General features: G+C 30.6%; 2 protein-coding genes across 7 annotated transcripts in view; one reads left to right on the top strand and one right to left on the bottom strand.

The window, feature by feature from the left end:
• Positions 1-25,296, top strand: part of LOC139523874 (uncharacterized) — an 88,234-nt gene extending 62,938 nt beyond the window's left edge. For all 6 annotated transcript variants that reach the window (XM_071318243.1, XM_071318240.1, XM_071318241.1 and 3 more), the window contains 6 exons: positions 16,396-16,496; positions 21,900-22,037; positions 22,933-23,046; positions 23,891-24,050; positions 24,444-24,537; positions 25,018-25,296. In XM_071318243.1, coding sequence (XP_071174344.1) covers positions 16,396-16,496; positions 21,900-22,037; positions 22,933-23,046; positions 23,891-24,050; positions 24,444-24,537; positions 25,018-25,172 — 762 coding nt within the window. In that variant the 3' untranslated portion in view covers positions 25,173-25,296. The remainder of the gene's footprint in view (positions 1-16,395; positions 16,497-21,899; positions 22,038-22,932; positions 23,047-23,890; positions 24,051-24,443; positions 24,538-25,017) is intronic.
• On the bottom strand, positions 1,306-2,375 carry LOC139522446 (uncharacterized). The gene is made up of 2 exons (XM_071315952.1): positions 2,128-2,375; positions 1,306-1,802 (listed from the first exon to the last, which is right to left on the bottom strand). Exons 1-2 carry the CDS (start codon positions 2,201-2,203, stop codon positions 1,492-1,494), a joined length of 387 nt encoding a protein of 128 aa, XP_071172053.1. The 5' UTR covers positions 2,204-2,375; the 3' UTR covers positions 1,306-1,491.
• Positions 25,297-27,086: the final 1,790 nt, after the last annotated feature.

The following is a 27,086-nucleotide window of genomic DNA, read 5'->3' as shown; positions in this document are numbered from 1 at the left end:
CACATTTAGTTTACATCCCTATATCAAAATATTCAAGTCAAACAGAGAATGTCTATGAAAAGCTTGGAATATATGTTTCTGCAAAATTTTGGTCAAAACCTAATTCAACTTTCAGCATCAAATTCTTAATTTACAAAGTCTTGTACCATTCAGACTTTTTGAATGTCTTATTAAATAAACAGCTTTATTTCATGTGGTCAGTTCTGTTTATAACGGCAAACCATACAGAAAAGGTCTATCGTAGCTTTTTTTCTTATTTTTTGTACACAAAGTAAATTTATGCACTATTGTTCAATTCAATTCAATTTGGTATTTACCAAAATAAGATGGTATGATTGTCAATGAGACAACTATCCACAAAAGTTCAAATAAATAAACATTATATGCAACAATACAGCCTTTGACAATGAGAAAAACCCATACAATATAGTCTGCTATAAAAAGCCTGATGTGAAAAATGTAAAACAATTCAATGCCTAATTTTTAACAAAACAATTGACAAAAAACAAATATGACAAACATTAACCAACAACAACCATTGAACTACAGGCTCCTGACTTGGGACAAGCACATAAAGAATGTGGCAGGGTAAAACATGATTGTGATTGCAACCCCTCACCTGACATGGAACACTGGTTCACAGCACAATAAGAATAACTATAAAAATCAGTTGAAAAAGGCTTAACTCATCAGATTGATTCAAAGCAGAAAAACATGAAACAAAAACACAGACCTGATGTGGCAGGGTATTTATCAATCCCTCATCCCTAACAACTAAAAGAACACTATATATAAGTGTCAGATCTGAGAGTTCTTTGGGTTACTGATAATTCAAAACCAATAAGGACTAATAAAAAGATCATAATATTTAAGACTAAAATTCAAAAGTATAACTAGCAATGTTGTGAAAACAGTGAGTTGAATTTGGATGATTTTATCTGTCCTTGTTTCTGTATTGACTATGTCCTTAATATAGTATAAATTGTAAAGATCATTTGTTTTATTTGTACAAATACTAAAGCCATTATTGTTTAGACTAATTTGTAAAGTCCACAGTAGGAAGTATTCACAAAAACATAATTATTCCTGAATCCACAAAAATTTAAACCTGAAAAAGAATTAGTCACCAACTTCATGTAAAATCAAATTTTCCCAGACTTACTTCACTTTCTTCCAGTTTAAATTCTGTTTGTCATGTTAGAGAAAGCCAGTTGTTTAAAATTAAATTCAACCATTTACCATTTAGATATAGACTGACAAGGCAACTAAAATTATCTGATCTTGAGCAGTAAAAACAAACACAAGTTTATAAGTTTCATGAATTTATCTTCAATTTAGCATTGTATGACACATAAACTGTATTTGACACATAAGGTTTTTATAAAGCACCATTAAATTTGTTAGCACTGTCAGTATTGTTCAATAACTCCTAAGCATGAAAAGCACAAAGTAAATCTTCAGCACTGTCTTAAAACTTAGGCTAAGCTTGCGTCATACATTTCTTTGAAGTGTAAAAAGTTCTGTAATTGGTCCTGCAAACTTATCACTTTTCAAATTCAAGATTGATGGCCCATATAATTGACTGTTTGTACTGTCCAACGATGAGTCAAGCGTGAAGTCTGTATCTCTATCACAATGAGCCAGAGATTCTATCTGTTTGTCTGTTGCTTCTTTGACTTTGACTAACATCTTAGCAATTCCCTCCAGAACAGATTTCCTGGTAAGTTGTTGCACTTGAACTGATATATTCTCATCTATTGTACTTCTAAATAGTCTTTGGTCACTTTGTCTTATTTGGCTTTCTGAAAAATAAAGATTATCAATGGTAAAGATATTATTGAAGCATGTATTCATTCACCATTAAAAATTGTATACTTTGATAACATTAAAATTTTCAGCAGAATTTTCACCAACATCTCTGCTTTTCATTAATTTTAAATAAAACCAAATAGACTATTGTGTTTAAATTTGCTTGAGAAAATCAACAAATGACCTTTTTTTAATGAAATATTATTAAGTAAAATGGATTTGGACTATAACACAAACTATATATCCGTCCTTAATTTTTGCAAATTGTCTTTAATGATTTGGTTTTGAAATTAAATTTGATTAAAAGTATTAATTTACCTATTAATTTCTGGTGTGTAGTAATCTTTTCCTGAATTCTCAAAAGTTGTTTAAGTTGTACATTATGGTCAGCCATATTCCTTACTAAGAAGCACTTGTTGTCTATCTGGGATCTTATTCTTTTATGATTCCATCTCAGACCTGATTTTTAATTTATACTCAGCAGACTTCACACATGCATTGATACTCAAGTCATTTTACACATGTCTGTTATGACAGCTTGTCATTCAAACTGCCACCCCCTTCTTGTTAATCCCCCACTGTGAGCCCTTTGTACTAGACAATGACCATTTGTCCCTAAAGGGCACACCAGGAAAGGTGTAAAAAGGATTAAATCTGGCGTAGATGATTAACTGTTTGTAATACAATTATTTCTACAGATCAAAAGAAAAACATTAGTTGATCATTTCTTTTCACACAGGAAATACTGAAGATAAGATCAAAAAGTTAAATGATGTTAATTTAAAAAACAGTTCTTTAGTTTTATTTACTTTTATTCTGTAAAAAAAAGACAAGATAATATCTAACATACACATGTAAGTTAGTGACATAATGATGACACTTATTATTATCTTTCACTTTTGGATTTTCAATCATAGTTAATGGTAAAAGATGGCAAATTGAAAATAAGGAATAAAGTCCAGAACTTTATTAGATTAGAAATAGTTTTTGAAATTTGATTGATGGGTACAGAATAACAAATTTGAGTTGTGGTATATTTAGAACTTTTTTTAACTAAAATAATTCCATTATATTTTGGAATAGAATTTTTAAAACCCAAAATAAAATTCTTTTATATTTTATGTTAACATGGACATGTATGAATGGGTTCAAAGAACTTGGACTGAAAACTTAGGAAAGTTAAAAATGATAATTGTTCAATATTTTTTTCCTTTAATACTATAATTTTCTGCAATCACAATCTACTGTCATGTTATGACACATGGAAACTGATAGGATGGCACCAAACACACCTTATTATTATTACACCTTTATAGATCTGGCATTGCTCATAGCTCATGTTTTGCAATACCACCAACAGAGAGATTTGTCTATTCATAATAGGTGTCACTGATATAGATAGGAATATATTATGACAGACATTTTGTTGCACATGATCATAAATGATAACCAAAGTGATAGTTCTTTTCTCTTATTGATAACTGAAAGTCTGTCCCATTAAGGGTTTATATGAAGATGTGCTTGGGGTCAGTTTGTTTTTTTAATTTTTATTAATATTTGCTCTTTTGGGGGAAAGTTGAACTTTGTAACTTTTTGGAGTAAGTACTTGCATAAGAGTTGCATAGCATTTCTGGAAAAAACTAAGAAAGTGAGCCATAGACCCATGTGCTTCCATGCAAAACTTTTTATATTTTAAACAATGATGAGCAAAGCCCATACCACATAGTCCGCTATAAAATTATACACTTTGTTATAATACAGTTACTTCAGGTTGGAGTTTGTCTAGTTTAAATTCAAAATAATCCAACACAAGATAAAACTTTTTTTTATTCTTATTCCGTTTTTAATTATCCAAAGGCAAATCATTTTAGTAATTATGATTTTTAACAGTTTGGTAAGTTTTCTAAGAAGATTTGTCTAGATAGTGAAAATTTGTTTGTCTAATCAAATGATTTCTCAGTATGCTAAAACAACACAAAATAGCTCTCAGAATTTTTTTTTGTTAATTGCTCTTATAATTTGAATATAGAACTAATAAAAAAAAAGATTTCTAGTCTTTCTTTTGTCTTTTTCAAATTGTGTAACAATTCCAGCTTCATTTGCCTGTTAAGTGTGTTGCTAGTAAGGTATACATGCAGTGGTCCACATTTCAATGAAAGAGATATGCAGACTTTATAGCCATCTACCCATTACATCAATTTTAACAAACAAACTTTTTTAATCATTATTTATATATAGATTAGACCGTTGGTTTTCCTGTTTGTTTACACTAGTAATTTTTTGGAGCCCTTTATAGCTTGCTGTTCTGTGTGAGCCAAGGCTCTGTGTTGAAGACCATACTTTGACCTATAATGGTTAACTTTTATAAATTGTGACTTGGATGGAGAGTTGTCTCATTGGCACTCATACCTCATCTTCTTATATCTATTAATATAGATATAACTTAAGTGAAGTAATTAGTGATATATATGTTAGCGGCAATAAGTAAAATTAGGCATTAAGCTTAAATCCTAGGCAATAAGCTAACGCCTAGGCATTAAGTAATTGCCTGAAATTTTTAGGCAATAAGTAAACTCTGGAATTTATGCATATTGGGTGATTTATTCTTGATAAAGAGTCGTTTTTTTTTTTATATTTCTAATTCTACATTTATAAATATACATTCATTTGACAGATCTTCAAAATTAGTAAGTTTATTTAGTAATTTTAAAAAACAGAATAAACTCATACTTTTTTCGTGTTTGTGTGGTATAAATAAGTATCAAAAAGACTTAAAAAAAAGTAATTTTATCCAATTGAAAAAGGGGGGAGATTCTATAGAATAATTATAATTATATTTATTTGAAAATTTGTACACTTCATTAGTCGAGCTGGTTTGAACTTGTCAAAAGTAGACCAAATTAAGATTGGATTTTTTTTTATCACACCATTTTCTATTTTTTTTTAATTGGATAAGTAAATTGTCTTTGTTAATAGTTCGACAATTTGTGATAACAAAATGATTTTTTAACACAAATTTCTATCCAGTTTTTATATTTCTAAATTATTATTTGATGCATTTTAATATAAATAACATATTTTATTTGTTAATTTATTTCTGGTCTCTTGTGGAAATTTGTCATATTGGTAATCATGCCACATCTTCTTTTTATATTTAGGATGACACTGGGTCCTGTACTTTTGCATTGTTAAAATCGGTGAAATTTGATTTTTTTTCTTCTTTTCATTCTCAAACGTATGTTATTTGCAGTAATAAAATAAAATAGTTGAAGTATTCAGTATTTATATGAAGATGCACGAGATTTTCCTATGAACTTTTAAGTATGAAACCGTGACGCTTCGAATTCAGGTCCCTCAAAGCACAACATGATTTTACCGATTATATATTTAATATTTACTATTTACAATTATTTTGTTCAATTCTAATATAAAACGTAGTTATATTTTTTACTTATATTTTGTTTCAAAGAGTTTAGATCTACAATTATAATATAAAAAAAATTTATAACCTTTCATTTAAAACTAGTAATTATTTTCTAATAATTAATTGGTGTGTGAATTAATGTTTTTGGTCGAATTTGATACAATATTTCATTTTTTATACGACCGCAAATTTTGAAAAAATTTTCGTCGTATATTGCTATCACGTTGGCGTCTGCGTCGTCGTCGTCGTCGTCGTCGTCGTCGTCGTCGTCGTCGTCGTCGTCGTCGTCGTCGTCGTCCGGCGTCCGAATACTTTTAGTTTTCGCACTCTAACTTTAGTAAAAGTGAATGGAAATCTATGAAATTTTAACACAAGGTTTATGACCACAAAAGGAAGGTTGGTATTGATTTTGGGAGTTTTGGTCCCAACATTTTAGGAATTAGGGGCCAAAAAGGGCCCAAATAAGCATTTTCTTGGTTTTCGCACTATAACTTTAGTTTAAGTTAATAGAAATCTATGAAATTTTGACACAAGGTTTATGACCACAAAAGAACGGTTGGGATTGATTTTGGGAGTTTTGGTCTCAACAGTTTAGGAATTAGGGGCCAAAAAAGGGCCCATATAAGCATTATTCTTGGTTTTCGCACAATAACATTAGTTTAAGTAAATAGAAATCAATGAAATTTAAACACAATGTTAATGACTACAAAAGGAAGGTTGGTATTGATTTTGGGAGTTTAGGTCCCAACAGTTTAGGAATTAGGGGCCAAAAAGGGACCCAAATAAGCATTTTTCTTGGTTTTCGCACCATAACGTTAGTATAAGTAAATAGAAATCTATGAAATTTAAACACAAGGTTTATGACCATAAAAGAAAGGTTGGGTTTGATTTTGGGAGTTTTGGTCCCAACATAATAAGGGGCCCAAAGGGTCCAAAATTAAACTTTTGTTTGATTTCATCAAAATTGAATAAATGGGGTTCTTTGATATTCCAAATCTAACTGTGTATGTAGATTCTTCATTTTTGGTCCTGTTTTCAAATTGGTCTACACTAAAGTCCAAAGGGTCCAAAATTAAACTTAGTCTGATTTTAACAAAAATTGAAATCTTGAAGTTCTTTGATATGCTGAATCCAAAAATGTACTTAGATTTTTTATTATGGGCCCAGTTTTCAAGTTGGTCCAAATCAGGATCTAAAATTATTATATTAAGTATTGTGTAATAGCAAGTCTTTTCAATTGCACAGTATTGCGCAATGGCAAGAAATATCTAATTGCACAATATTGTGAAATATCAAATTTTTTTTTAATTAGAGTTATCTTTCTTTGTCCAGAATAGTAAGCAAGAAATATCTATTTGCAAAATATTGTGCAATAGCAAGATTTTTTTTTAATTGGAGTTATCTTTCTTTGTCCAGAATCAACTTAAATCTTTGTTATATACAATATACAATGTATATTCACTTTTTACTACCAACTGATAAATTAAAATAATCTTTACCATTCAGTGATAACAAGCAGTTTTTTTACATCTTAATATTTTATGATGTATTTAAATGAGTAGTTATTGTTGCAAACTCCATTAGAAATTTTAATTGAGATTAGTTTTGGAATAAGGGAAAGGGGGATGTGATTAAAAAAATTGGGTTCAATTTTTCTCATTTGAAATTTCATAAATAAAAAAGAAAATTTCTTCAAACATTTTTTTGAGAGGATTAATATTCAACAGCATAGTGAATTGCTCTTAGAGAAACAAAAATTTTAAGTTCATTAGAACACATTCATTCTGTGTCAGAAACCTATGCTGTGTCAACTATTTAATCACAATCCAAATTTAGAGCTGAATCCAGCTTGAATGTTGTGTCCATACTTGCCCTAACCGTTCAGGGTTCAACCTCTGCGGTCGTATAAAGCTTCGCCCTGCGGAGCATCTGGTTTCATTTGCTATTTTCTTTTACGCCAATACTTAGGACATCCCAGCAAATGAAATCCTCAGATAGATTTCGATGTGCAGAATGCTAAGAAATTTTTGTAAGTCGATCCTAACTATATCATATTTTCTGTCCTAAGAATATCTTAGGACAGTGTCGATAAACAGGCCACAGTTATCATAATATTATTATGTAACAAAAATATTTTAATTTAAATGAATAAATGTCTTTTATTTACTCGCATTTACATTTTAGGCATTAAGCTTAATGCCTGCTCACATTTTTCAGGATTTAAGCTTAAATCCTAGGATTTAAGACTAATGCCTAACATCATTTAGGCAATAGACTTACTGCCTAGGCGTTAGCTTATTGCCTAGGATTTAAGCTTGATGCCTAATTTCACTTATTGCCGCTAACATATATACCTTAACACAAGTACACATTGTAATAAATCTATGTGATCAAATATTTTTTGTTAACAACAGATCTGAGCCATCTCTGAAGTGAAAAAAACATGATTGGAGTTTGAAGGGAGGACCTGCTGATATTTTTAAAGGAACTTTTATCTTGCAAGTCAACTAAGCTTCTTCAGTTTTAATTTTCTAAACACCCAGAAGAGTCTATTGTTTCTCTAAGTATACAGAATGCATTGGAGTATCATTGATATGGTCATAATTATAAATTAACTGTTTGCAAAACTTAGAATTTTTTAAATGTTAAGGCTTTTCTAACTCAGGAATAGAATACCTTAGCTGTATTTGGCAAAACTTAAAGGAATTTTTGGTCCTCAATGCTCTCAACTTCAAACTTTATTTGGTCTTTTCACTTTTTTGATTCGAGCGTCACTGATAATTAAGTCTAATGAGGGCAAAATGTGTGTCTGGCGCAAATACAAAATTTTCGATATCTTTAGAGGTTTTTTTGTACAGTATCGAAAAGATGGCTGCCGACGTCTATGGTCGTGTTGTATCGTCTAGTGATTTCAACAGTGAAATATCTGATTTAAATGGAACTACAAACATTGAAAATGAGCCCGATGGTTTACAAGAAGTTCACGATGATACTTTCAGGGAGTATTTACCCCAAAACAGCCAAATTGTCCAAATTTTGACCGAGATAAACACCCCCAGTCGTTCATATGTAAACAACAATGACGCCATTGACGAGTACTCAGACACGCAGAACTCTCAAATAGCCGATTTTGTGCCGAATCAAGAATTTATATCCTTGTTAGACCAAGAACTCTCTGATCTTCCAAGAGATTCATATGTATTAAAACTCATTCAGTTGACCCATGATTCTGAGAATACGATAACTTGGTATCGTACTATCTTAGCGAGCAGAGCGAAATCCATCCAGGGGTGTCCGACTGGAAAACTTTTTACCCGAAAAAGCACAAATAGAAGTTCCTCTACACAAAAATATGCAAAAGACTGCTACCTAATATATATGTTCCTTAACGGTGATGATTCGAGCATTGATGATGTTTTCAGAAAAGTTGACCATTATTCAATTAGTGACCAAAGTAAAACTGTGACCCATGATTGTAATATCATCGAAATGAGGGTAACTGTACAAACTCTCCTTGAAAGAGTAGTTCTATTAGAGAAAAACGAAACCGAAAATAAAAGAATTATCAAAAACATTAAAACTGAAAACGACAAATTAAAAACAGAACTTTCGAGCACGAATGAACGATTAAACCAACACCTAATCAATTGTGAACGTAAATTTACACAGTATGACGCAAACCACAAGCTAATAAACCAACAATCCAAAGCTATTGGTGAATTTGACTTTAATTCGTATACAGCTAATGTAAAACGGTTTGACTCCGAACTTGAGAGACATAGTAAATTAAGCGTAAGTCTACAAAAGAATATTAGCGAGTTGAAATGGAATTCAAAACAATCTTATGCCTCTAAAGTAACCCCACCGGGAACCCCAGATAGTCCGCATACTACCGGTATACAGATACACTCTAGTACGAGAAGTGGTCAGTTATCACCTACAGAAATACCAGAAAGTCGATCACCCGTAACTTGTAAACAAAACATAGAAAAAAGATATTCTAACGGTACTGACAATAGTGATAATGTTACAGGTTTACCGTACAAGATGCACGAAACGCAAAACGAAGGAAACAGAGACATATCAAAACCAAATACGGAAAACATTACTTATAAAATTCCTGTTCGACTTGAAGGAGTCACTAGCCATGTTGAAACGACAAATGAAAACTTTTTTACGGGTGTTACAAAGAATAGAACGGCTAGGTATTACTTGTCAGGAATTGACTCAAAATCTACGCGAGCTGGAATTTTAAGTTACTTAGAAACTAAAAATGTACATGTGACATACTTACGTTTGTTTAGCACAAGGAACAATGATCGTCGGATATCTGCGAAGCTTAACATCGCAGAAAACTGTGCGGAAATTGTTGAAACAGAAAACTTTTGGCCGAAAGGCGTGTATTGTAGAAAATGGTTAAGCAACCGTGAATGGAATCAACGCTTTACGGATGATGCTCATCATGAACCAGACTCATAATAAACAATCAAAATGCAGTGTCAAATATTATTTTCCCTTGTTACCTTGGTTACCTTGTTTCTTATAATGTCTAGTCTAAAACTTTTAGCATGGAATGTAAGAGGTATTATGTCTTCTACTGTATGTTTGAGTAATTTATTAAGAAGTACTGATTGTGATGTTTGTATTATCTCTGAACATAAACTTAAAACCAGATCCTTAAATTATTTGTCAAGTATTGAACAAGGATATAATTGTGTATGTAAAGCTGATTCCTTGCCTAATTTTTATAACGCATATCATGGCAAAGGTGGTATTGCCATCCTGTATAAGAGCACACTTCAATTTTCTATTAATGAAATTCATGATACGAACTCAGAAAGAATTGTTGGTCTTGAGATCAAAACCCCATCTAAAGGGTCATTATTTATTTTTGGTGCATATTTACCATCTGATGAATCTGTAGATAACTATAGAACTGAACTTAATATATTAGATGCATTATATACTCATTATAGTAATTATGGCAATGTTATAATCGCAGGGGATTTAAATGCCAGTTGTCTTGAGAAAGATAAATTATGTTCAAACAAGTACAAATCTGCGGAGCTAATAAAATTTGTTAAAAGATATCAATTGCTATTTTCAGGTGGAAAAATTAAACATAAAGGGCCAGATTATACATTTATTAATAAGACATCAATGATTGATTATATTCTTATGAATGATAGTATATATAGGCAGCTTAAGTCTTATGAAATACTTAGCGAGGGTTCGGTTAGTAGTACATCCGATCATTTACCAATTTTAGCCGAAATAGTGTTGCAACATAATCCGCATAAAATATTGAATTCATTTAGTAAGCTACCAGCATGGCATAAAATAACGGACGATCAAATCGAACTGTATAAACAATTTTTACACGAACCGTTACAAATTCTGATAAAGAAAATGGACTCGGATAATGCAGATATTGATACTTTATACAATGATATGGTGACTATTTTACATGCTGCAGCGGATAAAACAGTCCCCAAGTGCAGTTTTAATCCTTTTACTAAACCGTATTGGACATCTGGTGTTAAGATTGCCCACGAGAAGGAACGAACATTACGAAAAGCCTGGGTTATTGATGGTCGCCCTAGAGGTATGCATTATGATTCATATAAGTTATACAAAAGAGCAAAACATGAATTCCGAAATATACAACAGGCTGCGTATGAACAATATATACAACAAACTAACGATGACATTAATAAGGCAGCTGAATGCGATATCCGTCTTTTTTGGAAACTTATTAAACGTAATAAAACTGTCTCGTCCAAAATTTATCCTGAAATAATCCAAGATGATAATATATGCAACACTCCCGAGAGCATCGCTAATGCATTTATGGACTACTTTTCGAAACTCTACCAGCCGGACAGTGATGAATTGTATGATAATGACACGAGACAACAGATTGAACTTGATTACAATAAAATATTAAAATCTTGTTATGAACAAAACGCGTATTTACCAGGTGGTATTATCAAAGAAAGTGAAGTCGATGGTATAATTAAACTCTTGAAGCGTAGAAAAGCTAGTGGCCATGACAAAATTCAACATGAACATCTGTTGTATGGTGGACATACTTTAGTCCGATGCTTAACATCGTTATTCAATCTAGTTGTGAGTAAAGGTCGTATCCCTAATGGATGGAAACTAGGTCTCCTTGTTCCATTATTTAAAGGCAACAATAAACCGAAGACCTCGCCGGACAGTTACCGACCAATCACGTTACTTCCATGTGTTCTCAAAGTGTTTGAGCATGTTATTAAATCAAGATTGTTGTTATATGTCTTTGATGGAAGTGTCTTTCCGAACCCTCAGCAGCAAGGCTTTCAGAAATATCTCGGATGTCTTACTGCATCCTTTAATTTACATGAAACTATATTTCATAATATTGAATTATTTAGTAAAATTTTTGTAGCATTCCTTGATAGCAGGAAAGCTTTTGATACGGTATGGAGGATAGGTTTAATGTACAAACTGTTTAAACTTGGTGTAAATGGTAAACTATGGTTATTAATTAATGACTGTCATTATAATACGAAAAGTGCAGTTATTGTCAATCAATGTCAATCAAGTTTTTTTCCTGTATTAGAAGGTGTACGACAAGGAGGTGTGCTCTCAGGTTTATTGTATTTAGTATTTATAAATGATTTAATATGTGATCTGGAAAAATTTAATCCAAATACAGGTATTTTCAATATCAATTGTTGTGCACCTGCTCTTGCAGATGACATATCATGTATTGACACATCTCCAGCATCCTTACAACGTATGCTTAATGTGTGTAACCAATATTCAAAGAAATGGCGTTTTCGCTTCAATGCAAATAAGTCATGTATCATTCAATTTTCTGTGAATACGAGAGAGATCAATGTCAATTTTCCATGGTTTATTGGTAATGAACGTATTCCGATAGCTAATAACTATCTACACTTAGGTATAGAATTAAACTATCGATTTAAATCAAATCAAAGAACTGAAAGTTCCTGCAGAAAAGGCAGAAACGCATACTTTGCGTTGAATGGCATAAAGACAAATGCAACAAACCCGTGTGTGTTACTCAAACTATATAAAACTGTGATACTACCCAGTGTTTTATACGGGTGTGAGATGTGGAATAACATGAAATCTTATGATAAAGCTACTTTAAACCGGTTTCAACATTTTATAGTGAAACATATTCTCAACTTGAAAACGTCGACTCGATCTGATATGTGCGAAAGTATTCTTGGTATTCATCCAATAACAGGATATATAGACAAAAGAAAACTTATTTTCCTACAAAAACTGTGTACTTTAGACATTTCCTCTCTTTCTAAGAGAATATTTCTCACCAGATTGTTTACTTTCTTTATAGACTCTCAAAGGAAACACTACGGATTTATTCCAGATATCGTTGACATTTTAAAACAGTATGGACTTATGAGTTACCTTCTTGACTATATTGAAGATGGAACATTTCCAACAAAACAAATTTGGAAGTCTATTGTTTATAGCGCAGTCGATAGTATACAGTTAAACAATTGGTTAAACCGTGTTATTTCAGATGACAGCTTCACACGTTTCAGGAATATTCATACGTCAGTGACAATTACAGAATTTTGGAAACACTCAAATTCTTTTAATGAGATTAAAAATTCTTTTTTAATCACTAAATTACTAACTGAAATACCAAATACAACAAGTAATATATGTGATACATGTTCAAGGAATTTTAAAGATGTTTATGTACACGCTTGTTGCAATTGTCCAAGTACTAATGCACAGCGAGAAGTCTGGTGGGACATTTTAAGTGACAATTTTCCAGTGCAGCTTTACTGTGAATTAAACATGTATGACGACGAAATCCTGTTTCAAATGTTACTCTGTCGAAAACCACTGACAATTTTTTCAAGCATAGATGAATCGGTTCAATTTCTCAAGCTGTGTCATGCACATGTTATTCAGTGTGTAGCAGAATATAGTCGATCTCTTAGACAGTGTTATTAGATGTGTCAATACACGATGTGTCAATACATGATGTGTCACTGCAGTTATACTTTAAACATTGCTTTTATAGATTATTTATATATCATCTTTTGTGTATTTACCTTATACTTTGCTCTTATACTTATAATTTGTGTGTAATTATGTTGTAACGTTTGCTTATATTTATTAATTGTATGTTCATTGAATCTCATTTATGAGGAATTAAAGATATGAATGTTTCTGCAAAACTTAAATAACTTATGATCATTTTTTTAAACAAATTTATTAACTTAATTCTCATAAATATTTATCAATAGATCAAAGCAGTTGTTGCATAATCCACACCTTTGTCAACAGGAAGTTGTCCTGATAACAATCAAACATGATTAAGTCCATACAATTGTATAGGTCATTTTTAATAGTTTGGAATGATATCATTTTGTTCTATATTTTGTATTTAATCTCTCAGTATTTGTTTTTTTATTTATAATGTTTAATCTCTGATATTGTATGTTTTATTTAACTTAAATTGAATTTTTTAGACTTCATACCTGTCAACCTGTGACGATGAAAATGCAGGTCATGACCTGCATTGAAGAATCAAATCTCAGGTCATAACGCGTACGAACTTTTTCGAGCTGAATTTCAGTATTTATGGTACATTTTCTTATAATGTATATCAAAGATACCAAAACATCAATGCATGTTCACTTGGTTAAGTCATTTTAAATCTTATTTATTATTATTTCATTACACTTTTAAAGATTTTTATAAACTTGTATATCACAATCTTATGTCCTTGACTTTTTGTCATCATCTAAAATTTATTTTTCAAATGTAATTTTAAAATGAGACTACTAGCCTTTAAACATACCATGTAGAGGTATTACATGGATGAACATTCATCTCCTCATTGACAAGGAAATTAGACTATGATAAAATATAGTAATACAGTTGAAGGAAGTATAAATGTAAACAATAATTTTCAACTTTTTTTTTTAAATTGTATAAAGGTATAAAAATAATGAAAAGTTATTTTTCAATATGTATTTGAATTTTATATTATTATGATTTAATCTTTTTCACCCATAAAACGTAAATATAAGGAATAATTTTGAATGGTGACAAATAAGGGGAAGTAACTCTTAGTTGAAATATCTTTGTAAAACAACAGGGCAATTTATTTACGACCTAAAGCTAAGGTAATTGGCAACAGTGTGTTTGACACCAAAGCTGTCAAGTGAAGCCATGCACTTAATGGGTCACTTAATTTGACAGTTTACATAGCTAGATGAACTGCATGTTCATGAAAGAATTACGAATTTGCCGGTATTTCAAAGGAATATTACTTATGAAAATCAATCTGAAGGCTAAGAAATACGGGTGAAATCGGGTCATTTTCGGAATTTCCGGGTTATTTCAATGACCCGGCGGATGATCCGGGTGATCCCTCAGAATTGTGAAAATCTCGGGTCACACCCGCAGAATCCGGGTCAGTTGACAGGTATGAGACTTTGTTGTAATAAGTATTGATGTTAACTAATATATTTGATAATTGTATTAATTTAATACAACAACAAAAATTCGTAATTATTTGATTATGTTTGATTGATTAAAGAATATTATTAGGTATAGTTACAGATATATTTTTTCCACAAAATGGCTAAATGTTTTATTGAATTTAATTCAATTATTAATTCTATTCAATTTTTTTTTTTTTTTTTTTTTTTTTTTTAACAATTTTCCAAAATAGCCTTCTAGCAAATTATAACAAAAATGTGACATTTGACAATTTTGATGTCTTATTTCTTTCATTCAGTATGTCCAGTTGACATGAGAATGTTTACATTGTGAGTAAAGGGTCAGAAAACATAAAATAACTAAAATATATTTGTTTGTTTCTGGGATTTATTACACTCTTGCTCCATCTTGTTAGAAGATAATGTTAATGGTTAAGCTATTGCTTTTCAGATTATGATGCAATTAAATCTGAATTAGTATTTTATTTCGAAATTCCATTAAGCTAGAGTTATGGGAGTATAAATTAAAAATGATAGTATTTGTTCATACTTTGTATAACTTAGTACATGTATATATTGATATATGTTCAAAAATAGAATAAAAATGATAGATCACTGCTTTTTTCTCAAGCTACAGGTTGTGACAAAATGACACATTTTGTAAGAAGCTAAACTTAATGATAGAATTGTAAAATAAAATATGAGAAGATAGCTATTTGAAAATGTATGTTTTTTTTCAGCTAAAATACAAAATAGCAAAACGCTATGTAGATTTCCTTTAGGAAATGCACTATTTCAGAGCTGATCCTCCCCTTAAAATGCAAAACATTAACATTAAAAATAAAACAAAAATAATCTACTCTGGTAAAAAAAAATATTATTATCTATACACAAGTGACATGCTTTTTAAGAAAGAAAAAGTATCCAAATATATAACTTATTTTATTTTAAAATTTTCATTTAATTCCCCCCTTTAAACCTTTATGGAACATATTTGATCCCTGAATGATGTTATTTCAATTACTTTTTACTCAACCTTATGTAAATAAGATTAAGGTCAGGAATACTAACTCCTGTTATTTTCCCATTGCAAGCCCAATATACTGTAACTCAAGCATATCATGATATAATACAGAAAACTATCCTGTTCACTAACAATGAAGCAAAATAGGAGAAAACATAAAATTGTAGACGTATCATTACATTATTTTGGCAAATTGATAAAATTACGCTCTACATATCATAATGACTTTCTGCATCTAAAAAAAGGATTGACAATTCCCAGACACAAATAGCATACACCTCTGCAAAGTACTGAATTAAAAAAAAAGAATTGTCTGATTCATATATAAATGGTGCAAAATTAAGAAATAATACCTGTACAATGAAAATTCAGTATTTTCTGGAAAGATTGGAACTTTTGTATTTTTCTTTTACAATTAAACTATAAGATTTGTAATAAATACATGCATATTGTGTTAAAAAAAAATAATAACAAAAATTTACATATAATATAAATGCACATTCAACTATGCTTTATTATGCAATTGGTGTAGAGCTAAATTGATGTTATAAAGATACTTTGGAGATTGATTAAGTCTCAAACCCTCATCTCCTTAGCATTTCTATGTGTATTGTTGTGATATCAATTTCTATTTTTAGTGTATACTCTATGGTGTAAAGCTTTGTGACAACTATTGCCATGACAACAGGAAAAACAAAACAGTTTTATTGGAATACGGTGTTGCAGTCATATTAACCAGGTATATTCATTTGCCATTTTATGTTTGAAAGAAGAAAACAAGTGCCATTTTGCTTGAAAAAAAGAAATTGTAAAAGGATCAGAGAAACTTTTATATGCAAGATTACACTACAGCTTAGGTGATTTTTTCTCTTTTTCAGCTATCTCTAGTAGATATTGGCACAGTCAGGCAAAATTTCAAACTTTTTAATCTTCATATCCTTTCTAGTGGCTATTCTGTTTCTTTAATTTTTATTAAATGATATTCTAGTGAAATCCATGGATATGAACAGATGATAACAAGAATGTGTCCATAGTGCACTCGCACTATCATTTTCTATGTTCAGTTGACCGTGAAATTGGGGTCAAAACTTTTATTTGGAATTAAAATTAGAAAGATCATATCATAGGAAACATGTGTACTAAGTTTCAACTTGATGTAACTTTAACTTCATCAAAAACTACCTTGACCAAAAACTTTAACTTGAACTTCGCACTATCATTTTCTATGTTCAGTGGACCATGAAATTGAGGTCAAAACTTTGGCATTAAAATTAGAAAGATCATATCATGGGGAACAAGTGTACTTAGTTTCAACTTCTTCAAAAACTACCTTGACCAAAAACTTTAACCTGAAGCGGATGGAAGAACGGAGGCACAGACGGACGGACAGACGAACGAAGGCACAGACCAGAAAACATAATGCCCCTCTACTATCGTAGGTGGGGCATAAAAATTGAGAATGAAAATGGGGAGTGTGTCAAAGAGACAACAACCCGACCATAGAAAAAACAACAGCAGAAGGTCACCAACAGGTCTTCAATGTAGCGAGAAATTCCCACACCCGGGGGCGTCCTTCAGCTGGCCCCTACACAAATATATACTAGTTTAGTGATAATGAACGCCATACTAATTTCCAAATTGTACACAAGAAACTAAAATTAAAATAATACAAGACTTACAAAGGCCAAAGGCTCCTGACTTGGGACAGGCGCAAAATTGTAGCAGGGTTAAATATGTTTATGAGATCTCAATCCTCCCCTATACCTCTAGCCAATGTAGAAAAGTAAACGCATAACAATACTCACATTTAAAATTCAGTTCAAGAGAAGTCAGAGTCTGATGTCCGAAGATGTAACCAAAGAAAATAAACAAAATGACAATAATACATAAATACATAAATAACAACAGACTACTAGCAGTAAACTGACAAGCCAGCTCCAGACTTCAATTAAACTGATTGAAAGATTATGATTTCATCATATGAATATCAGGCACAATCCTTCCCGTTAGGGGTTTAGTATCCTACCATCATAACATATATGAGAAGAACATAACATGTGTCATGCCAACAACTGGTTTTGAATAAATATGTGTATGTTCCGATGCAAAGACCCTATAAGTGAATCAATATTAACACCAAAATATGCAATCTTTAATGACCTGACAACAGTATCGAAATTATATCCCTTCTTAATAAGTCTATTTAAAGGTTTTGTTTGTTTTTGAGGTGAATACTGACATTTTTGTGCTTTATAAAGAATATTTCCATAAAAAATTGGATGTGAAATACCTGAACATATTATGAAGTCTGCATGTTGAGCTATATTTACGAATGATGTCCTTATACCGATGATAAAATTTAGTAAATGTTTTGACTAGTTTGTGATATCGAAAACCCTTGTGTAATAATTTTTCAGTAATGCATAAATTTCTCTCGTTAAAATCTAAAAAATTGTTACATACATGAGCGAATCGTACAAGTTGAGATATATAAACAAGATGGTGACAAGGGAATGTCAACATCTAAAAATGGATAATTAACGATAGGAAATGAAAAATCATCTCTTTTATCATAAATAATTAAATTTTAGTATTAAGCTTTCCATTAGTGATATATATATCAAGAACAAGGAAAGGGCAGTGGTGATTGTTAGTATTATCTTTATTTAAAGTAAGTTCAACAGGATAAATTTCTTGAGTATACATACTGAAGTCGTCATTATTGAGAGCCAAAATATCATCAAAATATCTAAAAGTATTATTAAAGGAGTGGTAAGGACCGATTTTTGCCTCAAATTTCAGGTTCATCTGACGAAAGATTTTGACCACTTTTTAAACACTTAAGTTTCTATTTTATTTGAATTAATTAGTTAATGTGAAAGATTTTAACAGATTTAGTCATTAAAAACGATCGGATTCAAGCTCAAATATGAAAAATCTACCTAATATGCCGAAAAATGTCACTTTTCAGATGGTTTTTGGTAAAAATGAAAGTGGACGCATCCGTGTTCATCCTAAACCTTTAGGCCACGGTTTTTTAATTTGATGGTTTACGGATTTTCCCCATGAAAAAGTCGGGTCGGTCGGTCGGGAAAAAAAAAAGAAAAAAAATCATCTTTGAAGACAGAAAAATATGCAAAATCAATATATATTTCACCTTTCTAACAATATGTTTGTTATGCTATTTTATCATCATTTCTTAAATTTTAGTTCGATGAAATATTATTGCTCAACTGTTATAAACATCGCATGACATTGTCTAATAATTTACAGTAAAAAAAGGGGGGTGCACGGACAAAGACGAAATTAAATCGTCATTTCAGAAACAAGAAAAATAAATTCGCGTAGCTCTTTATCAATTCCAGAAAACTTGGTGAATAATGATCTTCAAGCACGAAAACTGATAAAGAAAAAAATGTAAAAACGTCGTACGAAAATAAGTTTCAACACACGTGTTAAAAACCTAATAGACTCGTCCACTGGAAAACGAGATTATCGGGTTAATCTGTTGTCTCGCGTTCCCGTTTTTTATCCAAATGGACGATAATTTTTGGAAAGATTAGAACTTGTTCTAAATCTTTACTTAGGCACCACCCTCCCTAACAACAGGACAGGTTAGCTACTGTTAATAAATGCATTCACAATAAAATATAGTTCCCTATAGTTCTCATGTATGTGCACATAATACACAAATAAACTGAAAAAACTGGGTATATTATTGGAGCAGTTCATTCAAGAATGTATGTCATTATGTGTGTTGATGTGCAGGCTTTTTTAAAAACATTTTGATTAGGTAAGTGGGTATTGATTCAACTAGTATGATTGACAACTGTCATTATCACTAAACAATCAGAGACAAGGTGGACTTTTAATTACAATGCCCCACCTCCTAAACTGCCAATCAAATTGACCACATTACCTATCTACATCAGTCTTACATAATTGTAGACCACTCCAATATGCATCTAATTCTTAATACACAAGTATTTGAATTCATAATTGATTACACAAATGTGTGTATTATTTGTTTGATATTTATAAGGATGATAGATTTATTTATTGCCAATTACTTTTGATCTACATTACATAAAGTAATTCTGTAAATTATATCTGAAAGATAAATGATTAATGGATTAGCAAGATCTTAAAAAAATGAAATATGAATATAAATATGAATATATAAAAGGTATTCAAGTATGGCCTATAATGTACTTGATAAATTTCCAATAATCATCTGTAATTAATCAACAATTTAGATTAGTTCACTTTTTTATCAGGAATTGGCTTGAAACAGTTTTAAAATTTATAAACTTTTAATTATAAAAAAAAACATTGTTTATTAGTTTATTTCCCATCAATCATTATGTCTATTTTAGTCATTTGAATTTTTATTAGAAGTAAATATATATTTTGCAATCAAGAAATAATCCACATTTCAATAGCATTAGTTTTTTAATTAGTTTACGTTGAAAAATAAAATTGAAAATGCCCTGTGTTGAAAAATACATTAAAATTTGATCAAAAGGCACTCTAAAACTTTTAATTTTCAATGCCATATAACCTCTGTTTCAACTTACAAAATGCCCCAAAACAACATTTTTAGATTATTTTTGTTGGCACTTTAAAGCTTTTAGCTGTTGGTCTAAATTTATGTCTTACAAGGATATTTGGTAACATTTGCTAGAAGAATTTTTGCATTTTTTTGTTTTTTTGAAACATGTTCAGAACCGGCAACATAATTTCGATTAGATATAAACTGCAGTTTAAATAAAATTGTGCAAATTTAGAGACTCATATTATTTAATTTGAGCTCATTTTATCCTCATACTGGAAAAGCAAGTTTCCTTCTAAAGAGACCTGCTGTAAATGCAACTTTCAGCAATAGTGCTTTATTAATGTTCATTTTTCCCTACCATACCTTAATATGAAATAATTCAAACTGCTGTTCTAATCTTTCCATGAGTGATATCCATCACTTTGATTTTATTATCTATGAAACAAGAAAATTCCAAATAATTTGTTAATATTCAGTACTTCAACTTGATGCCTTTACCCTGTCCACATTTGGACAAGTCTAATTCTATGAGATGATGCATCTTACGGACTGATGACAAATAAGGGAAACGAACTTATTGTGTAATCGGTTTTAAACACAAGTTTCGTTCCGCAATATTATTTGCGCAAACGACATTTCAAGGTCAGTTATAATTGATTTGTCTATTTTTAGAAACGTAAACTGGAAGTTTTATTTTTTCACAACAGAAAGTGTTATCAATTTTGTTAGTGATTAATGCATTTCATTTCATAAATTTTTTTTTTATTTTTTATTATTTTTCAGGGATAATGCATTTGTTAGGGTCGGCGGGAATAAAAAAGCATGAAAAATCAATTTTATTTTTATTCTGGAAATCGGAAAAATCGGGTCGGCGGATCCGTAAACCAACAAATTAAAAAATCCTGGCCTTATATATGTTATGTATTATCATAAAATACAACTTACATTTCAATATTAAGGATGAACACGAATGCGGCCACTTTCATTTTACACGAAAACCGTCTAAAATTTAACTAAAATGCTAGAATTATGAGGATTTCAGTAATTTAGCATGACTTAATGGTGCTAGTACCGGATATATGTGCATTGTATTGTCAAAAACAGCCCATATTTATGTAGCAGAAGCATTCTACTGTCCAATAAATAACTAAAGGTTTACATTTTAACAATTTTGTAAAACTGCTATATTTTGGGGCCAAAAAGGGGTCTTACTGAACCTACTCCTTTGTAAATCAGATGTTTCGATGGGTCTTTGCTGATTTTTGTCATAAATTGTAACTCATAGCAATACAAAAACAGGTCCACAATAAGTGGTGCACAGTTAGTCCCCATTGGAATTCTGATAAACTGACGATATAAGGAATCTCCAAAGTGAACAAGATTATTATCTAGTAAAAATTCAAGGGATGAGCATATCTTAGTACCTGTAAATGATTTTGGCCTTCAGTTACCTGTATTTAATCATAACAAAATGTTGCCTTAATCAGACAGAATCAATACTAAGTCAGTAGAACATTTTTTTAAATAAACCATTGTTATATTCTAACATGCTTTATTTGGAATAATTTTTTTGTGTTCTTTATAAAGGATCTTGAATTCAGTCCACATTTCAGAGGACACAAGAAAACATTGCCAGACTTTATACCATGCTTTAGTAGTGAAAATACCTCAATCAACTTCTATAACAAACAGACCAACAGGGCATATTGAAAGTCCCAAACAGGGGTGAGTATATAATATTCTCACTATGATTTTGCTTCTTTTCTTTTAAATAAATTTTTGTCATTATAAATTGAAATATTCATGACTTGGAATAGAATATTAACAATATTTTAGTTTTTATTTCTGTAACTTTCGAGACATTACCTTATAGCATTACTTATCTACTGTAATACAATTGTATAGTTGGTAGCTATTATAAAATACTATCTATATATTCAGTTTTTGCTCTGATCATTCAAAAGCTAAAGTAGTTCTTTGCAAAAATGAATAGGTAAAACATTTTGTAAAGACTGAGGAAGATTTAGACCATGACATATTATTTAAACACAAACAGAGCCTTTTGAGCTGTAGAATTACTTACCACTCTGTAATTTTGGTTTCAGTCTCAATGAATTTTTTTTAGACACTTCTATAATCAATATTGAAGGTAATTCCAGATATTGAAAGTTACAGGAAATAACATCCATGAAATTTTAAAGTGAATGCCTTATTATTCATCTATTGACAAATAATTACATTACTTGTATGTTTCAAGAAGAATGTGTTAATTGATTCGATAAGAACGCTTGTGTGTCATTCTAAAATTCACCTTCATAACTTAAGGAAGTTTAACATCCATGATGACACGTGCTATCACAGAAAAGTGCACAGGTTATTTAAAGAAATATATGATAAAAATAGATTTTTTTCAATCGTAACGAAATAATGTAATTATAAGTATTGAATGCTTCTTATAGTAATTTTATAGGGTTGTAAAAGCATTGACCATGCACACATTATTAGTCAACGCTTTTATACCACAATGAATTTACAAAAAAAGAAGCATTCAGTTCTGTAATGAAAATCTTCCAGTATATTGTTTTGTATGCTGTACAACCTTTTGATTTGTTACTTACAGGGCACAGCCTCCAGTGCATTGGGTACAGAATACCTTTATAGTAGTTGTTAGTGTGAAGATTAAAGCTGTGGTCACATGTCATATTGATTTCCAACCAAGGACCCTGGAATTCAAGTCAGTATAAAATGGGTTTGCACAGACCATTTAATTCCTTAAAATACTTGAGTTACCCTCAGTCTTGATTGATCAATTATTGTGTTAAGAGAATGAAAATCATTGAATGCTACAATGTTTGGGTGAAAAGAAAATCTTATTAAAATATAAGGAATACACCATTTGTTATATACAATAATCAGTTTAGATATCATGTAGATATTGTATTCATACTTCCCGAAGTGATATACTAAAAAAATAAGAAAATGTGGTATGATTGCAATTCTCCACAAGAGACCAAATGACCTTGAAATTGAAAACTATAGAATCTAAGTCCCTGTACAACTTTCAACAAGGAGTTAAACCCATCCTGCAAAGTCCGCTATGAAAGGCCCTAAATGACAAATATAAAATATAAAACAATTCAAACAAGAAAAGTAATCGCTGTATTTATGTACAAAATAATGATAGAAAAACAAATATACATCAATGAACGACAACCACTGATTTACAGGCTCCTGACTAACATATATATAGGATTATGGGAGAAGGAATGTAGAAAAGCACTTTTTTTTATTTTTGAGACTTGTAATAATGTCATAGTATTTTTTTAAATGAATGAAATATTTTTATTTTTAAATAAAAGTTTTTGGATAGCAATAGAAAGTTCAGCAACTTAAAAATACATGAAAATGTATTGCATTAACATAAGATTTTCGGCATAGTTTGCATGTTGAAGTTTGTTATTTTTATTAAGTTTCAAGGGATGCATATCTTTTGAAATGGACATGTGTGGAAATTTTCTTGAATAATCCTTATACAGATGTATTAATGACAACATTATTTGTTAAATATTTATTTTTAGGACAAAAGTTGATGGAAAACTATATTCCTTTTTTTATGAGCTTTATGATGCAGTTAATCCGTCAAAGTGTAAATATGAAATCAGAGGTAGCGAAGTTGGAATTTCTCTAAGGAAAGTTGAGAAAGGACAATGGCCAAGACTTTTGAGGCAAAAACAGAAGGTTGGTTTTATTATGTAACAAGCAATTTAAGGTGTTTTACACTGTCTTTTAAATTTACAGATTGTATTTCAAGACATAAGGTAATTATTTTTGTTCATTTTTGGTTCCTGGCAATTCTGCTGCAAACATTACATCCTTATCAAAGATGAGAACATTTTGATTTTGATGTTATAAATTGGTTGGACTAAAGAATAAGTAGGCATTTTTTTTTTTATTGATAAACCAATCCTTGTTATTTATTGTATTACAACAGGCAGTCTGTGGGTCATTAACGTTCTGTTGGAACAGTTAATAATACAGTTAATAATACTTTTGGATTTTTACTTCATTTATTTTAGAAAAAATGGTATTGGTTCATAAACATTTGATTGCACTTTATAATGTATTTTTCAGCCTTCCAATTTAAGTGTAGATTTTGAAAGATTTGTTGACAGTTCATCAGATTCTGAAGTTTGTGATGATGAAAGACCATTTATGTTAACTAAAAGTAAGTAACGCAATTCCGAGTGAGCATCAAAATTACTATTGAAATCCAATTTCATCATAATGTGCTAATGTCATCCATTATTATAGTTTTCAGCCACCAATAATGCAGTTTAAGGAAATACTGTTGACCATACCAACTTTCTGGTGATTTGCTTTGATTTCATACTGTTGTGAAATTGTCAGTTTTATTGAAGCAATACTGATAACATGGTTAAACTTGAAAAAAAAAAAAAAATGTGATTTCTCAGTATATTTCATACAAGCAAACAAAAATGTATATGCTTGAACATTTTCAAAATTCACAATTTAACTGAATATTAATCATTGAAATAAACTGTTGAATTTAATGAATGTCTGTGCACTTTATTTAAATGTACAGTAGTTCTTTTTGTGACCAGTTGGACCAAAGGTTTACTCACTTTTGGTATTCTCCACGTTTGACTGGTTAATAGAGGTTTGACTATATGTATTTCTTTTATAGGTAAGAATAAACAGCTTCCAAGCAACTTGAAGAAACCATCAGCTATAGAAAAAAATGTAAATGATGTCAGTAGTGAAGATTCCTCATCAGTATCAGACGAGGAAGTAAAATATAAAACTTCAGCAGAATATAGTCCATATGATATATTTAACTGAGGATAGAGTTATGCAGTATCGTTCCTACTACCTCCATGATATATCAAGATGGAAAAACTTATGTGCTGCTACAATTTTTTTACCACAATCTGTCTACCTCTTATCTGAGGAAGTGATCCTTAACTTTTTTGCGAGGTTGCATTATTGTTTGTGTTTCTGGTTTTGAATGAGTAAATGGGAGGAGATCATCCTTGATTTTTATGCCCCATCTACGATAGTAGAGGGGCATTATGTGTTCTGGTCTGTGCCTCCATTTGTCTGTCCAGTTAAAGTTTTTGGTCGAGGTAGTTTTTGATGAAGCTGAAGTCCAATCAACTTGAAACTTAATACACATGTTCCCCATGATATGATCTTTCTAATTTTAATTCCAAATTAAAGTTTTGACCCCAATTTCACGGTCCACTGAACATAGAAAATGATAGTGGGAGTGGGGCATCCGTGTACTATGGACACATTCTTGTTTTTCCCTGTTTTTTTTGGTTTTTTTTTGGGTTTTTTTTACTTTAGTTTGGGCTTTCTAGAAATTTGAAGTGTATTATTTTCCTAGTTGATTAATAGTTTTGAAACAATTTTTATTTTGTTTAACTCCAGTATAGTAAGAGACCCTGTTCACCCTTGGACATTTAGATCAATTTATACAAGATTGGTTCACTTTAGATCGATTTAAGCCCAATGTGAACACTTTGAATCAATCTTGTGAATTAGTCTAAACTTAAACACCAAAAGAAGTAGTTTATTTTGAATCAATCTTAAGTGAACCAATTTAACTGATATGTGAACTAGTATGATTGAATCGAAAATAATTTGTGCACAAATATGGCAGAAAAATCAAACATATAATTTATTACAAAATAGATGAACAACATGAAAGTGCTAAAAATAAACAAAAACTATAAGAACAGCAGTATCAACATTTGAAACTGTAACCTAAGTGAATCAATTACTTCAGCCATTATTTATTTTTTTGCAAGTGTGTGTATCAAAACATTAATTTGATTAAATATTTATACTTATACAACTAATACACAGTGATAATTAGGTCGGATCAATTGCATTTTTACAACAGATTATCTTGAGTCATTCTGGTGTTTTATTGCTGTAGTCATTTCTACCAATGTGACTTGCATTTTTGAAAACCTAACGTATTTTGTATAATTATACGGATATTATCAAGTGCAAAATAATATTCCTTATAGCTTGTTATATATTAATTTCATCAATAAATATTCAAGAAAATCATTTTAAAGAAAATTGTTAGATAAATGATATGAAAATGTTTTGTCATGAGGAATATATATATCAATAGCAAATCATTGAACACCAAAATTTGTGTTAACACATGCAGAAGAATATCCTAAGAACGTTTTGCAACAAAAAAAGGAAAAATATGAATGGGTACTCAAATCCTTTCAAAAAGAAAAACCGATTATAACAAAAGAGTATCACGAGAATAGAATGACAAGCAAATCCTAGGTGGATCTAGGGGGGCCTAGACCCCCTTTTTGTGGGGAAAATTTGGTTGATTATATAGGGAATCACTGAATCATGACTGGAAAGAGCTCCCTCTTAAGGCATCAGTGGGCCCCCCTTATAAAAATTTATGGATAATTGCAAAAGGATGAAAATTTATATGTAGAGGTATTTAGATGATCTGCTATATATATATATAACTTGCTATACAAATTAATATGATATATAACAACAAACCAGAGTATACTAATAACAAATGATATATCACTACAATATAATAGTTATTACGGTGAGGTTGAATTCCCTGCCATTTATTCATCATTCACACAGGAAGTTGTCTCAGAAAAAAATATATTTATGTATCATAACAACTTTCAGGTATAACAGGACTGTACCCAAATTGCACCTATTTTTGACAGTTTTTTCACCTACGATTTTTTCTGA

This window comes from Mytilus edulis, chromosome 5 (assembly GCF_963676685.1).
Source record: "Mytilus edulis chromosome 5, xbMytEdul2.2, whole genome shotgun sequence".
In the NCBI taxonomy this organism is placed as follows: Eukaryota; Metazoa; Mollusca; class Bivalvia; order Mytilida; family Mytilidae; genus Mytilus; species Mytilus edulis.
The sequence above is the reverse complement of the archived record's forward strand: the minus strand, read 5'-3'. Positions and strand labels throughout refer to the sequence as shown.

Coding starts and splice junctions, on each gene's coding strand:
- LOC139522446 (XM_071315952.1), bottom strand. CDS start 2,203: ATGGCTGACCATAATGTACAACTTAAACAACTTTTGAGAATTCAGGAA. Junction 1,803..2,127: donor TACACACCAGAAATTAATAG/GTAAATTAATAC, acceptor TTTATTTTTCAG/AAAGCCAAATAAGACAAAGT.